General features: G+C 52.9%; 1 protein-coding gene across 1 annotated transcript; it reads right to left on the minus strand.

Moving 5' to 3' along the window:
- Positions 1–2,058: 2,058 nt before the first annotated feature.
- TUBB6 (tubulin beta 6 class V) lies at positions 2,059–12,213 on the minus strand. The gene is made up of 4 exons (XM_019920743.3): positions 12,089–12,213; positions 11,693–11,801; positions 10,074–10,184; positions 2,059–3,390 (listed from the first exon to the last, which is right to left on the minus strand). The coding sequence occupies exons 1-4, from the start codon at positions 12,143–12,145 to the stop codon at positions 2,327–2,329; spliced, it is 1,341 nt and encodes a 446-aa protein (XP_019776302.1). The 5' UTR covers positions 12,146–12,213; the 3' UTR covers positions 2,059–2,326.
- Positions 12,214–13,222: the final 1,009 nt, after the last annotated feature.

The raw sequence follows: 13,222 nt of genomic DNA on the forward strand, positions 1-13,222 counted from the left end.
CAGGTTTGTGGTTCTCTTCAGCTCCCACAAGATGCTCAGGAAGTCTAGATTTGTTCATCCTGGAGGATGAACTCGGGGTGTGAAGTGTGTTGGCCCAAGTGAGTCAGTGAGCCCGTGACAGCACATCCTCACTCGGCTGACCATGACCGGGCCTTGGTCTCACGTGTGGGTCTGCAGCGGATGTATAACCACCACTGGACTGTGGGCTGGCAGGCTGGACTGCAGGGCACCGCCACTGGGCTGGGAAGCCTTGCGCCTTCCGCGAGGTCACTGTTACTGTTAGAAGGGAGTGATGTGCTGTTGTGGTTCCAGAAAAGCCAGAGTCCACAGTGCCACAGACCTAGGTCAGAACTCGCCAGAAGGTGGCCCAAAGAAGATGTAGGTCTTCAAGTGCCATTATTTGGACTTGGAGGCACCACATATTTCTGCATTTTTAATACTTTTTAGCTGTCTCCTTTAGCGTTATTCCAACTTGCTTGTGTGTTCTTGACGCAGATGTGTTGTGGGACGTGACTTGTCAGGTTTCAGGCACAGAACCGGCTGGCGTCCTGGAGGAGCACTGGACCGATGGGGTGGCAGGTGGCCCGGGTAGCCCCCGCCCTCCCGCCCAGCCTGGGACCGCTCTTCCATACTCCAGCTCACCAGGCCACAGAAGCACTAACAGCATCACAGCATCCCGGGAGCTGGGGCTGCAGGGGTACCGATCACAGCCTCCCTTCCCTTCCTCACGGGATGCTCTGGGCACTTGTTGAGTGAGGCTGTTAGGTGAGGAGGACAGCCCTGCAGAGAGGGGGCTAGTGTGCGCCACCCCTGCTGAGCCTCCTGGGTGGTGCCAGTCGTGAATCAGGCCTGATGGCGCTCAGGTGGTGACCCACATCTCCCCTGCGCTGCTGTATGAGGTGCTGCATGGCCGGCGGCCAGTGGGGCCCGGAGTGGCTGCTGCGGCCTCAGTGCGGCTCCTCTCTACACCCGCGGAGCATGAGTGTGTCGGGGCCTGACTCGGGTTTGGCCTCCAGCCGGCGCTCAGGGCACTCGTCTCTCTTCCAAGGCCCGTCAGACCTAGTGAGGGTCCAGCATAGATGGGGGCGGCGAGAGATTTTCACCGTAGTCTCACAAAATGGTTAGATTTTTGCAAAAACAGGATCTCACCTCGGTTCAAGCCATGTTGCGTGTTTTGTGGGTCACTTTGCCCAAGGCGCAGCGGATACAATTACAGAGGGCCACCATGGGGCAGGGGCTCAGCTCAGCAGTTCCTCAGGAACCCACGAGGGGTGGGGAGGCTGGTTAGGGGGTCCAGCACTAGCATTAAAATGCTTCCACCCGGAGTGACACGCTCGTGTTCCCTGGGCTGAAGCAGCTGGGCTCACAGTGCCCTCCAGGGGGAAGAAGCCAGAACCTGGGAAGTGAGCCTGCTTGCCCCATGGAGGCTGAGCCTAAAAGGCGTCTTAGGGAGCAGACACCGTGAGTTGGGGGGAGCGGGGGATCCTGTGCCCTGTGCGGGGCCTGCCTGCTGGCCCTGCAGCCCCAGAAGGAAGCACAGCAGCTCCCAGAGCCGCCACCTGGCCCCCCACCCACGTTGAGCTTGTGTGTCCCCAGCTTTGGCTGGAAGCCTGAGGGTCATATCCTGTGCTCCTCCAAATCTCAGCCAGGTTGTTAGGGGAGGCTGGGTGGATTAGCCTAGGGCCGTACGCAGGAAAGATTCGTGGGGGCCTAAGTGCTGGGGACGTACAAGTGGGGACAAGGGCTTTTATTTGGGGATGCGCTGCTTTCTGTAGCCACCAATTAAAGAATCTCAGGGCTGCCTGAGAGCCTCCAACGCAAGAGAAGCCCCTCTCTGCGTGGAGTGAGCTGTCAGGGCTGCACCCCGGTAAGGGGCGGGTGCTGTCGGGGAAGCAGAGGCTGGAGAGACAGAGGGGCACTTAGGGTTTATTGTGACCAGGTTGTTCCCGAGTTCAGAGCTGCACGTCCAGTACGAGGCGGCACCTTGCGGCTCCAGGTGTCATCATAGGATGAAACACACGGTTTCTAACCCCCTAATTCCCAGACATGGTTGAACACTTAAGAGAAGGTGAGGTTTATTTATTTAGCCCTTTATTTATGGCCCATGAGTTCTTTCAAGTCCTCTCTGGTCTGATGTTTGGGTAGGGATGCCAGTCCCCACTCTTCTGATGTCCTTCATCCCGGATGACGGACAGGACAGTCTCGCTGCCTCTGCGAGGGGCCCGTCCCCACACACTCGGACCAGGGCTCCCCTCAGCGGCCAGGAGACTCACCAGGGTTGGAGGAAGGACCTCTGAGCCACGGCGTCCAAGGCAGGGACGCGCCTCTATTCGTTGACCTCCTCCTCGTCGTCCTCAAAACCTTCCTCGCCCTCGTCGGCCGTGGCGTCCTGGTACTGCTGGTACTCGGACACCAGGTCGTTCATGTTGCTCTCGGCCTCAGTGAACTCCATCTCGTCCATGCCCTCACCCGTGAACCAGTGCAGGAAGGCCTTGCGCCGGAACATGGCCGAGAACTGCTCCGAGATGCGCTTGAACAGCTCCTGGATGGCCGTGCTGTTGCCGATGAAGGTGGCGGCCATCTTCAGGCCGCGCGGCGGGATGTCACACACGGCCACCTTCACGTTGTTGGGGATCCACTCCACGAAGTAGCTGCTGTTCTTGTTCTGGATGGCCAGCATCTGCTCATCCACCTCCTTCATGGACATGGGGCCCCGGAACACGGCGGCCACGGTCAGGTAGCGGCCGTGGCGGGGGTCACAGGCCGCCATCATATTCTTGGCATCGAACATCTGCTGGGTGAGCTCGGGCACTGTCAGCGCCCGGTACTGCTGGCTGCCACGGGCGGTGAGTGGGGCAAAGCCGGGCATGAAGAAGTGCAGGCGTGGGAAGGGCACCATGTTCACGGCCAGCTTGCGCAAGTCGGCGTTGAGCTGGCCAGGGAAGCGCAGGGAGGTGGTGACCCCGCTCATAGTGGCCGACACCAGGTGGTTGAGGTCCCCGTAGGTGGGCGTGGTCAGTTTCAGTGTGCGGAAGCAGATGTCGTACAGGGCCTCGTTGTCGATGCAGTAGGTCTCGTCCGTGTTCTCCACCAGCTGGTGCACGGAGAGGGTGGCGTTGTAGGGCTCCACCACCGTGTCCGACACCTTAGGAGAGGGCATCACGCTGAAGGTGTTCATGATGCGGTCGGGGTACTCCTCGCGGATCTTGCTGATGAGGAGAGTGCCCATCCCAGAACCGGTGCCGCCGCCCAGCGAGTGGGTCAGCTGGAAGCCCTGCAGGCAGTCGCAGTGCTCGCACTCCTTCCGCACCACGTCCAGGACCGAGTCCACCAGCTCGGCGCCCTCCGTGTAGTGGCCTTTGGCCCAGTTGTTCCCGGCGCCGGTCTGTCCTGGAGTCAAGCAAGAGAGGGGACACGGTTCCGACAGGGCTATGGGGCGGGGGGAGCTGCGCGGGGCCATTAGTACATTTAAAGTGTGTTAGGAAACGATTAGATAATAGAGCGAGGGTTGGGCCCCGGTCCCCCAGCACTGCAGGAGCGTGGGAGGGCAGGCAGCTGCTTCAGACAAGGAAAATCCGCCAGTTTTAAGATGTACGCGTGTTCTGACCTGGTAATTCCATTCTTGTTTTTAAGTAGATAATTCTCCCACAAGGTAAAAGACAGAGAACAGAAAGTATACATTAAAAAATAAATTGCTAAAAAAAACCCAAAAAATCAAATTGCTTTCCCCTCTCCTTTGGGCTCTCAGAATTTTGTACTACGCACAAATACTTTCTTTTCGAAACAGTAATACTTTCTCATGTTAATTGGGCTTCTCGTTCATCATCCAGAATTACGGTTGCAAAAGTTTCTGAGCACCCACTATTTTGCACCTGTAATTAAACACCCAGCACAGGAAGTCATTCCTGCCCTCAAATTGCTTCCAGTCAGTCGTAGTAAGATTAACACATGTGAAACTTTGTATTTTTTCCAAGGAGTTCAAGTAACCAGAAAGAGACCTTCTCGTTAGTCTGTTTTGGGTCTTTTGTTTGTTTTAAACAACGGTGCTTTTTCCCCAACATGCTTATTTCTACTTTACTTTATGGAAGAAATTTTTAATCTGAAAGGTTGGCTGATCAATTTAAAATCCTAACTTTCAGTTCACTTCGTTATAAAATGGAAGCTCCATCAGTAGACAAAGCATTTTTTCCAAGCTGTATACACAGGCCTGTGTTTGTTTGAATGGATGCACTTAAAAAGATCTGGCAAAGAGGACCGGGAGGAACTTATTTTCGTTTTTGCTTGTCTGGACACTGCGCATTTCCTGTAATGCAGTGCTCTTCAGACACCACTGCTCTGTAGCCCTGAAAATATTTAAAAACTACATACCCCAACATTAAGCTGACATCTAACGTCTTCACAAATTCAAATAGTTGCAAATTCAAATAGTTGCAAATGATATTTTAATTTCCGAGGTACTATAAATACTCCCTTTTGAAAACAAACATGTTATACATCATTCTATTAAATGTATCCCACAGAGTCCATGTAAAAATCAGGAACAGGGAATTCCCTGGCGGTCCAGTGGTTAGGGCTTGGCAGATTCACTGCCGTAGCCAGGGTTTGATCCCTGGTCGGGGAACTAAGATCCCACAAGCCGCGCGGCGTGGCCAAAAACAACAACAACAACAAAAAAAAAACAGGAATAAATCCTAAGTTGAAATTGATTTAAAAAAAAATTCCTATGATCACAAGGTGTTTAAAATGTCAATAACTGTATTCTTTTCAATTAGTTCATTTATCCAAGTGTGAACATCAGATATTGCCAGAATGAGACAAGGTTTGGCATCCTTTTTTTTTCTTTTTTTTTTTTTTGGCCACACCACACCACACGTGGGATCTTCCCTGACCGGGGATTGAACCTGTGCCCCCTGCAGTGGAAGTGCAGAGTCTTAACCATTGGACAACCGGGGAAGTATTTGGCATCCATTTTATTCCTTTTTCTTTGTTTTTACATATATAAATACTGAGAAGTCTTGTTCACATAAATATGTAAATGGAATCAATTGTATTCTAACAATGTCATTGAATTATTTGATCTTCAGAGTTAAATGCCAAAAATCAAACAGTGTGCTTCCCTGGTGGCGCAGTGGTTGAGAGTCCGCCTGCCGATGCAGGGGACACGGGTTCGTGCCCCGGTCCGGGAGGATCCCACATGCCGTGGAGCGGCTGGGCCCGTGAGCCATGGCCACTGAGCCTGCGCGTCCGGAGCCTGTGCTCCGCAACTGGAGAGGCCACAACAGTGAGAGGCCCGCATACCACCAAAAAAAAAAAAAAAATCAAATGGTGATCTATCATCAGAAAGTATTTTTAGGGACTTCCCTGGCTATCCCACATGCCACGTGGCACGGCCAAAAAGAAAAAAAAAGTATTTTTAATCATCTTTCAGCCCAAAACTCAATTTTGTGGAAAGCAGAATTGGAAACACCTGACTTGCATCAATCACACTTTCCTTCTGTTGGTCCAAAAGGCTTTGCACCAAGACTTACCTAATGCTTTCAATGAAAGGCTCTTTGTGTGGTCCCGTATACTTAGACAGGGTTGGAAATTTTGAAATCTTAATTCCAACACAACTTTGCAAATATGGTTTTTAACGAAACGTTTTAAATATATTTTTGTCAAAATTTTTAGGTTTAGCAGATTTAGCTTATTCAGGTTGTAAAAACTATTGGCCATGTAACCTAACTGGCAAAGGCAGCCCTCATTATCAGAGCGATTCTGTAGATTGGACTTACTTTCTGTCAGAAAAACATGACTTTAATTTTCAACTCAAATCAATATGTTAATATGCATTTTAAGGAATATTAGAGAAACCACTGGGAACTGAATTCTAGAGCACACTGTAAGGTAAGTTACAAAAAGCAGTAAAATCAAAGTAAATGATGCAGAGATTTAAAGATAAATTAAAAAGACAAGGCACTGCCATTTCTCATTAACTGGTAATTAGGCAGTGTAAGGGCCGCTAAAATGGTCAGCTGTTGAGGAAGCAAGGAAGGCTATTTAAGGCCTTGTATTTCTTCAGTTTGGGTATATCAAATTTGGTTTTGAAAAGAATCATGTATTATAAAAAATTTAAAAATAAATCCATCAGCCCCCTTATCAAACTTTCCCTACATATCGAACAAAAGAGACCACGGTGGTCCCACTGCCGAAGGTGGAGCCGGCAGGGGATTCAGCTGCGTCAGGTGGACTCAGAAGACAAGAGGAGCAGAGGGGCCAAGGCGCTGCTGGCACATGCTGTGCAGACCTCTCCCACCTTATGCCAAAGACACTCCCTTGATTTCTGTCTACACCCGCTGGTGGCAACAATTCACCACCACCCCCGTGCACCGATAGGGGAAACAGCTGTGGCAGTGACACAGCCGGGGCTGCCCCTGGAGACCCGCCTAGCACCACAGCAGAAGGAAGGCTCTGGGCGCTTGGGGGCAGGGCCTGGTCTCGGACACCCCCGGATTCTGCAGTTATCCCGGGGGGCGGCCTCACACATGGGGAAGGAGTCTTAGCTCAAATGTCTTTGGATCTTGCACAGCATTCATCAGTGCTAAGCCCTGTGGTGTAAAGTGCAAGTCTGTAAAAGAAGAACCACCGAAATTCTGTGATTCTTCAGTAAGTTTAAGATGTACTGCCTATTAGTGATTCGTATCTTATACCAAGGGAATCCCTTCGGAAGCATCTAAAGAAGTCCTACAAATCCATAAGGACAACGACAGCCTTTAGGAAGAAGGGCAAAGATATACGCACAGATCGCAGGGAGGGAAGCGCAAGTAACAAACCCATGGCATACTCCTCACGAGGGAAACGCAAACTAATAAGGAGATTCGGTTACCCTCCACGAAGCTGACAGAGCTCAAAAGCTTGGTAACACCGTGCTGACGGGGGTCTGGGGCAAGGCCCTCCCACACACACTGGAGCCACTGGGGGCATGAGGACGGGCCTCCATAGGGGGCAAGTCAGCGACAAGGATCAAGGTTGGTCCCATTGACTCAGCGAGTCTACCCAAAACGTGCAGAATGACATGTGGACAGAGACTCACCAGGGAGCAGTTTGTAATAGTGAAAAGGTCAAGAGCTAAATATCTATGAGCAGAGGACTGGTGACATCAGCGAGGCCATCGAGCCGGGGGGCAGAGATGGACAGACTCCAGAGGGGCAGCCTTGAGTCCTGCCACGGCCCCTTGGGGCGTTTCCCCCCCAGCAGGTAACTGCATTCTCGCTCGGGAACACAGACTCCCTTTATGGTGAAACCTGGCTGGCTGCCTTCTCATATGAGGCTGGAAAACCATCACATCCTTCCTAGGCCCCCACGACTCTCGCACCTCCCCACCAAGCCAGCACGCGCCGGGCCAGCCTCCCGTCTGGAGCTTGGTGAAGAGCAGATGCACCTTCAGCTGCCCCGAGGGACTAAGGATGATTTCACTAAACAGCGTGGAAACCAATGACCGGAGTGCAGTGGGGACACCGGGCGACAGGCAGCCACAGCCAGTGAAGCCCCTTGGCCTTGACCCTCCCCTCCCTCCAGCTCACACCATCCACTTGGCTTCCTCGGTGTTTACAGCATGATCAGCCATGAGGTTTTCTCGGCCATTGACAAAAGAAGGAAGCTGGAGGCTTCTGAAAATATTTTGCCACTGTCTCATAGCAACAGACGTTCCCAGTTAAATATTTGGGGGTCAGGAGTTGAACATCTTCTGCAATAGAGGTTGGGACATTAACCAGTGGCTCCAGATTGTAGAACACGAAACTGCAACAGATCCCAGGAGCCTCAGAGCCCACCCCTGGTTCACCTCCAGCTCACACGGGGTGTGGGGTAAAGCTTAGGGCTACGTGCTCCCGGACTCCCCTCCAGCCCTGAATCTGGAAGAGAAAGTTACACGTACAGAGAGGCCTAAGGTCAACCTTCCTGGTGCTTCGCTTTGTCCCACAAAACTCTCTCCCACTAATAGGCATGACTGCTATGCAACGAGCAGTTTGTTAACAAAAAACTGGGGTTTTCTAAAGCATATTCATGTTTAAAACTCAAATGCAGAGAACTTCCACTTTTAAAATTACACTTACTTCAAGTCAGTGTTTTTTTTAAACGACTTCAAACTGTATCTGAAAATGGAATGATGCTGTTTTTTTTAATTCACCAACTCTGAAGGCAATGGGGGTGAACCATCTCCATTCACAGGCAACTCGGCCTCTTTTATTAACTGGAGAATGACTTAAAAACAATTGTTGAGCCTAACAGCACACCACAGTGCATTCAGACATTCTGGGTCCTCTCCATGCCCCATGGCAAACATGTTATTTTCTTAGTTAAACATAGTGTCAACTTTTAAAAATTTCTATTAAAGCTGTTTCACATCAGTACCATCTTCGTTCCCCTAATTTGGTAGAATATCTCTATTAAGGCTGTGAGTACTGCTGTCTGATACAACTTTCTGCAGTGATGGGACTGTTGTATCTTTGCACTGGCCAATATGGCAGCCACTAGCCACACTTGGCTATTGAGCACTGGGTGTGTCGAGTACAACTGAGGAAGTAGCCTGACTTTATTTAACTTCAATTAAATTTAAATAGCCACATGTAGCTAGTGGCTACCATATTGGATGGTAGGATCTTGAAGCATCTTTGCTTGAGAACAATTATGTAAAGTCTAGTTCAGCAAAAGGTAAAGAATATAAATGTCCCCATTTGTAGACTATAAAAATACTGGTAATTTAGATTTTTTGATGTAATAAAAGGGGCACCAGAGACCTTCGTCCTGGTCTATTTGAAATATCAAAGGTGACAAAAACCCTTGAACAAATTGTCAGAAGCTTCGCCTGTCCCATTGCCTGTGTAGGTTGTCATTGTGATGGGGAAGGGGATGATACCAAGAGGACTCATAAACTTCGTGAATATGTACCTCGCTGAAGGTATCTTGCTCTACCTTTATAACAGGTCACTGCCTGATTCTAATACAAGGGAATCAATTCATGTACCAATAAAATCTTCCAAGTTTCTGCCTCCTCTTGTACACTTTGAAGTAACCTTGACTCCCAAAACCATGGCTCCAAGGTGAAAGAGGCTGGTCACACTAACAGTGCCACTTCGTTTAATTTGATATAATTTCTTTAGGAGTTTGCAGGGGAACAGGCGCTGCCATCATTTTCTGGGTGGAGGAAGGGGGAAGGAAGATTTGCCCAAATCCAACAAAACTAATAAATTCACATGGCACCAACCTTTGGAAAGAAAGCAGAACAACTGTCTATAGATGATGGAAGAAGAAATATAAACACACTGAAGTTAAAAGATGAGCAACATAAAAACCAAAGACAAATTATTACCATATTAGGATAGTCATTTATGAGAGGGAAAAAGAAGTTAATATCTAAAAATTTTCAAAATCAAGAACTATCACCAGTAAGCATTTCATTTAGAGAATCAAAGGTTACTTTTCCCCAAGAGGGTACTTTTCTTTTTTTTTTTTTTTTTTTTGTGTGTGGTACGCGGGCCTCTCACTGTTGTGGCCTCTCCCTTGGCGGAGCACAGGCTCCGGACGCGCAGGCTCAGCGGCCATGGCTCACGGGCCCAGCCGCTCTGCAGCATGTGGGATCATCCCGGAACGGGGCACGAACCCGTGTCCCCTGCATCGGCAGGCGGACTCTCAACCACTGCGCCACCAGGGAAGCCCAGAGGGTACTTTTCTTAAAGAAGCTGCCTATGATGGGGCTGGGACTGCTGATTTCCATTCTAAGCTTTTCTACACCACGTGATGTTTTTAATCTTGCACCCAAATTAGCTGGATGTTTAAAAAATAAAAAAGAGGGGGCTTCCCTGGTGGCGCAGTGGTTGAGAGTCCACCTGCCAATGCAGGGGACACGAGTTCGTGCCCCGGTCTGGGAAGATCCCACATGCCGTGGAGCGGCTGGGCCCGTGAGCCATGGCCGCTAAGCCTGCGCGTCCGGAGCCTGTGCTCCGCCAAGGGAGAGGCCCGCATACTGCAAAATAAAAATAAATAAATAAATAAACAAATAAGAGGAAGAAGAAAGCAGGAAAGACAGAACCTACCGAAGATGAAGTTGTCAGGCCGGAAGAGCTGCCCGAAAGGCCCAGACCGCACACTGTCCATGGTGCCCGGCTCCAAGTCCACCAGGGCGGCCCTGGGCACATACTTCTGAGCTGGAAGAGAACAGAGCCCACCCACAAGGGTCAGTCTCTGGTTCCTAAGGCAATGGACTTCCCGGGAGCAAGTCCCACCAGCACAGCCGCCTGAGATGTACAGAGCGGGCTTTCTTAGAGCCACAGAATCTCAGCCCTGGGGGAGGGGAGCCCCAGAGAACACAGTCCACCGCGGACTTGTCCGGATGAGGAAGCCAGCCCGGTACAGGGCACAGGAAGTTCCTGGAAAAGGCAGGATGAGAAACGAGGTCTCCCGACCTCCTGCCGCCTGTATTTTCCAGTTCTTACCCGTGGGCAGTTCTACTTTTTAGCTCCACGGAAATCGTACTTGCAGCGAGTGCCAGAGCTGCTGGGACACTTTGGCACCTCCCTCCCTCACACACACGTGAACACACGAGTGAGTCTGAGCACCTGTTCCAGGTGCGTCCACGGCTGTTTCCCGGGAGACTGTCTCATTTATGGACAAGTGTGGCCGTGTGCCGTTTCATCTGTAAGCACATGCTCACACCAGCTGGGCAAGAAACTGTCTCCATGAGGGTGGGGTCACTAGGACTGCATTGGGAACTGCTCTACAACCCATCCTGCTACGCACACACCCAAGCTGAAGAAAGAATGTCACCAGGCTAGGCCTGAGGGTGACCAGCAAGTGCCATGTATATTGCCCTCTTCTCAGTTCCATCCAGGAATCTCACCATCCGTGTCCTGCTGTTCCAGACCTTTTTAAAGCCCAGTAATTTATGTGTCCTGTTCTTCCCAGCTCTCATGTGGACAAGCAGTAGTAACTCCAAAGACAGAGCGTGATTATCTCTGGGGCCGGGGACACATGTGTATGGAAGGGCAGCTCCTGTCACTTCCTGGGTGTTCTTTCAATGTCTTAGTTTTATGTTGTCTTGTGAAGGGCATGTATCACTTTTATAATAAACGTTGTTACAAAAATAAAGTATAATGTAACCACCATATAGATGTAGCTACCCAGGACAAGGGTGATACTATTCTCAAACTTGGATAAACCACAACCTGGAATTTTTACTAAACTCCACCAGATAATGACGCTCTCTGTCTGTAGTTGCAGCTTGCAGGGGATGTAGTCTTTTTGGAGGTCTGCAAAGGGCCAGAAAAATCATTTGAGGGAGTGTTTTTCAAAGTTTTAGCCAAAAACTTTAAGAAATAAAATTTTAAAAGATAAAATAAATTTTAATAAGAGCCGGACATGACCCACTAAGCTGATATCACAGCAGCAGCGGGTCCGCTTCAAGAGCTCAGACCCGCCGGGGAGGACGAGATGCTGTTTGAAATCAACCGACGTCGGATTTCCCGCCCCGAGCGAGGGAGGAGCCCGGCGTCCGGCTACAGCTGGGAGGATTTTTCCAGGGTGAGCCACCCACGCGCCGGGCGGCCCCGCGGGTTGGGGAGGGGGAGCATGGCCGGGGTTCCACAGGGCGATGCCGGGGTCCCAGAGAGGGATGGCCGGGGATGGGGGAAGGGCGGGGTCGCGCCGCGCCACTCACACGATGACTCATTGTAGTAGACGTTGATCCTCTCCAGTTGCAGCGTCGAGTCACCCACGTAGCCTCCAGCAGGGTCGATGCCATGTTCGTCGCTGATCACTTCCCAAAACTTGCAAAGGGCGGGGCGGAGGACAGACGGTCAGCCCGGGGCCCTGGCACCCGCGGCTCCCCTAGGGCCGGCCCGGTAGGCGGGCGGCGCGCGGGGAGCGGCCGCAGAATTCCAGGCGCGCCTGAGCTGCCAGCGGGCGCTCCGGGGCCGCGGGGACGGGGAGCGGGGCCGGGTCCCGCGGTGACATCCCCCTCGGCCGCGCCGGTCCTCCCGCGCTGCCCCGGCCCGAGGGATTAGGGAGGGGCGGGCCGCCCACCCGCAGGGAGCCCGGCCCGGCCCGCGCCCACCTTGGTGCCGATCTGGTTCCCGCATTGGCCCGCTTGGATGTGCACGATCTCCCTCATGGCGCGAGCTCGGCGCGAGCTCGGCGCTCGCTGCTCGGACAGCGCGGCGACTGCGGGCCCAGCCGCTCGGCGCCCTGGACTCGGCGCCAGCCGCCCCTCCCCGACCCTCCCCCAGCCGCCCTGGCCAATGGCCGGGCCCGCCCCCCCCCCGGCCTCGCCCCCTCCGCCCCCGCCCCCCGTGCGCCCTCCCCCATCTCCCCGGGCCAGGCCGGGTCTTCCCAGCTGCCGCCTCACACCCCCTCGCCCCCGCGGTCCTTGCGCCTTCCCCTTACCCCCACCCAGGGCCCCCAGCGGTCTGTGCGCCTCCCTCCGCTCCTCCCCGCAGCCTGCGCGCCGGAGCCTAGGGCCCGTTCTTCCCGGGCCGCCTCGACCCTGCGCGGTCCCAGAAGGGAGAACAGACCGGGGACAGTGGAGGGACCCCTGCTGGGGGGCCGGTCCGGGAAAGAGCCGGTCCTTGGGGCGCCCACCCGAGTGGGTCGGGGCGGAGACGCAGCGGGCGGGCGGCGGACGGGAAGGACAAGCTCTCTCCCCACCCCTTCGCTGCCCCGCGCGGAGGGAAACCGGAGACCCCTCGCGGGTTCCCGGACCGCAGGCCTAGGGGTGCTTATGGTTCCCGCCCGCCACGGGTTCAAACCCACCGTGTAGAGGGCTGTGGGACACGGGAGTGGAGTTTTTCGGGGCGACTCTGACCCCCGCCCCCCGACTCAGGCTCCGGCACGGGTTCTTACGTCTCCGCCCTACTGTATCTCCGTCTCGAAATACAGGTGCCCTTAGGTTCTGAGCACTTGGAACAGTGTGTGATGGAGTTTGATTAAAGTGAACACATGGCTGGACCTGAAAACGAACACACACACACACACACACACACACACACACACACACACACACTCGCCCTGCACAGTTTACGCAGCCTCTCCATCCGTAATCTGGGAGGAAAGGCTCTTTGTCGGCCCTGGAAGGGGCAGGGGTCTGGGCTGTCCGCCTGGTTCCCTCACTTTCCCCATCGCTGGGTCGGGGCCTCCCTTGCTGTTGGGAGGGGGTCTGGACGCGGATCTCCTGCGTGTGAATAACTGCGAA

This window comes from Tursiops truncatus, chromosome 13, assembly GCF_011762595.2.
Source record: "Tursiops truncatus isolate mTurTru1 chromosome 13, mTurTru1.mat.Y, whole genome shotgun sequence".
Classification (NCBI taxonomy): domain Eukaryota; kingdom Metazoa; phylum Chordata; class Mammalia; order Artiodactyla; family Delphinidae; genus Tursiops; species Tursiops truncatus.

Bases quoted from the DNA above. Each gene is read 5' to 3' on its own strand.
- TUBB6 (XM_019920743.3), bottom strand. From the start codon at position 12,145: ATGAGGGAGATCGTGCACATCCAAGCGGGCCAATGCGGGAACCAGATC. The intron at 11,802-12,088 runs GTGGGCGCGGGC...GCCCTTTGCAAG, and splicing joins GGAACCAGATCGGCACCAAG to TTTTGGGAAGTGATCAGCGA. The intron at 10,185-11,692 runs GTGAGTGGCGCG...GTTCTCTTCCAG, and splicing joins CTACTACAATGAGTCATCGT to CTCAGAAGTATGTGCCCAGG.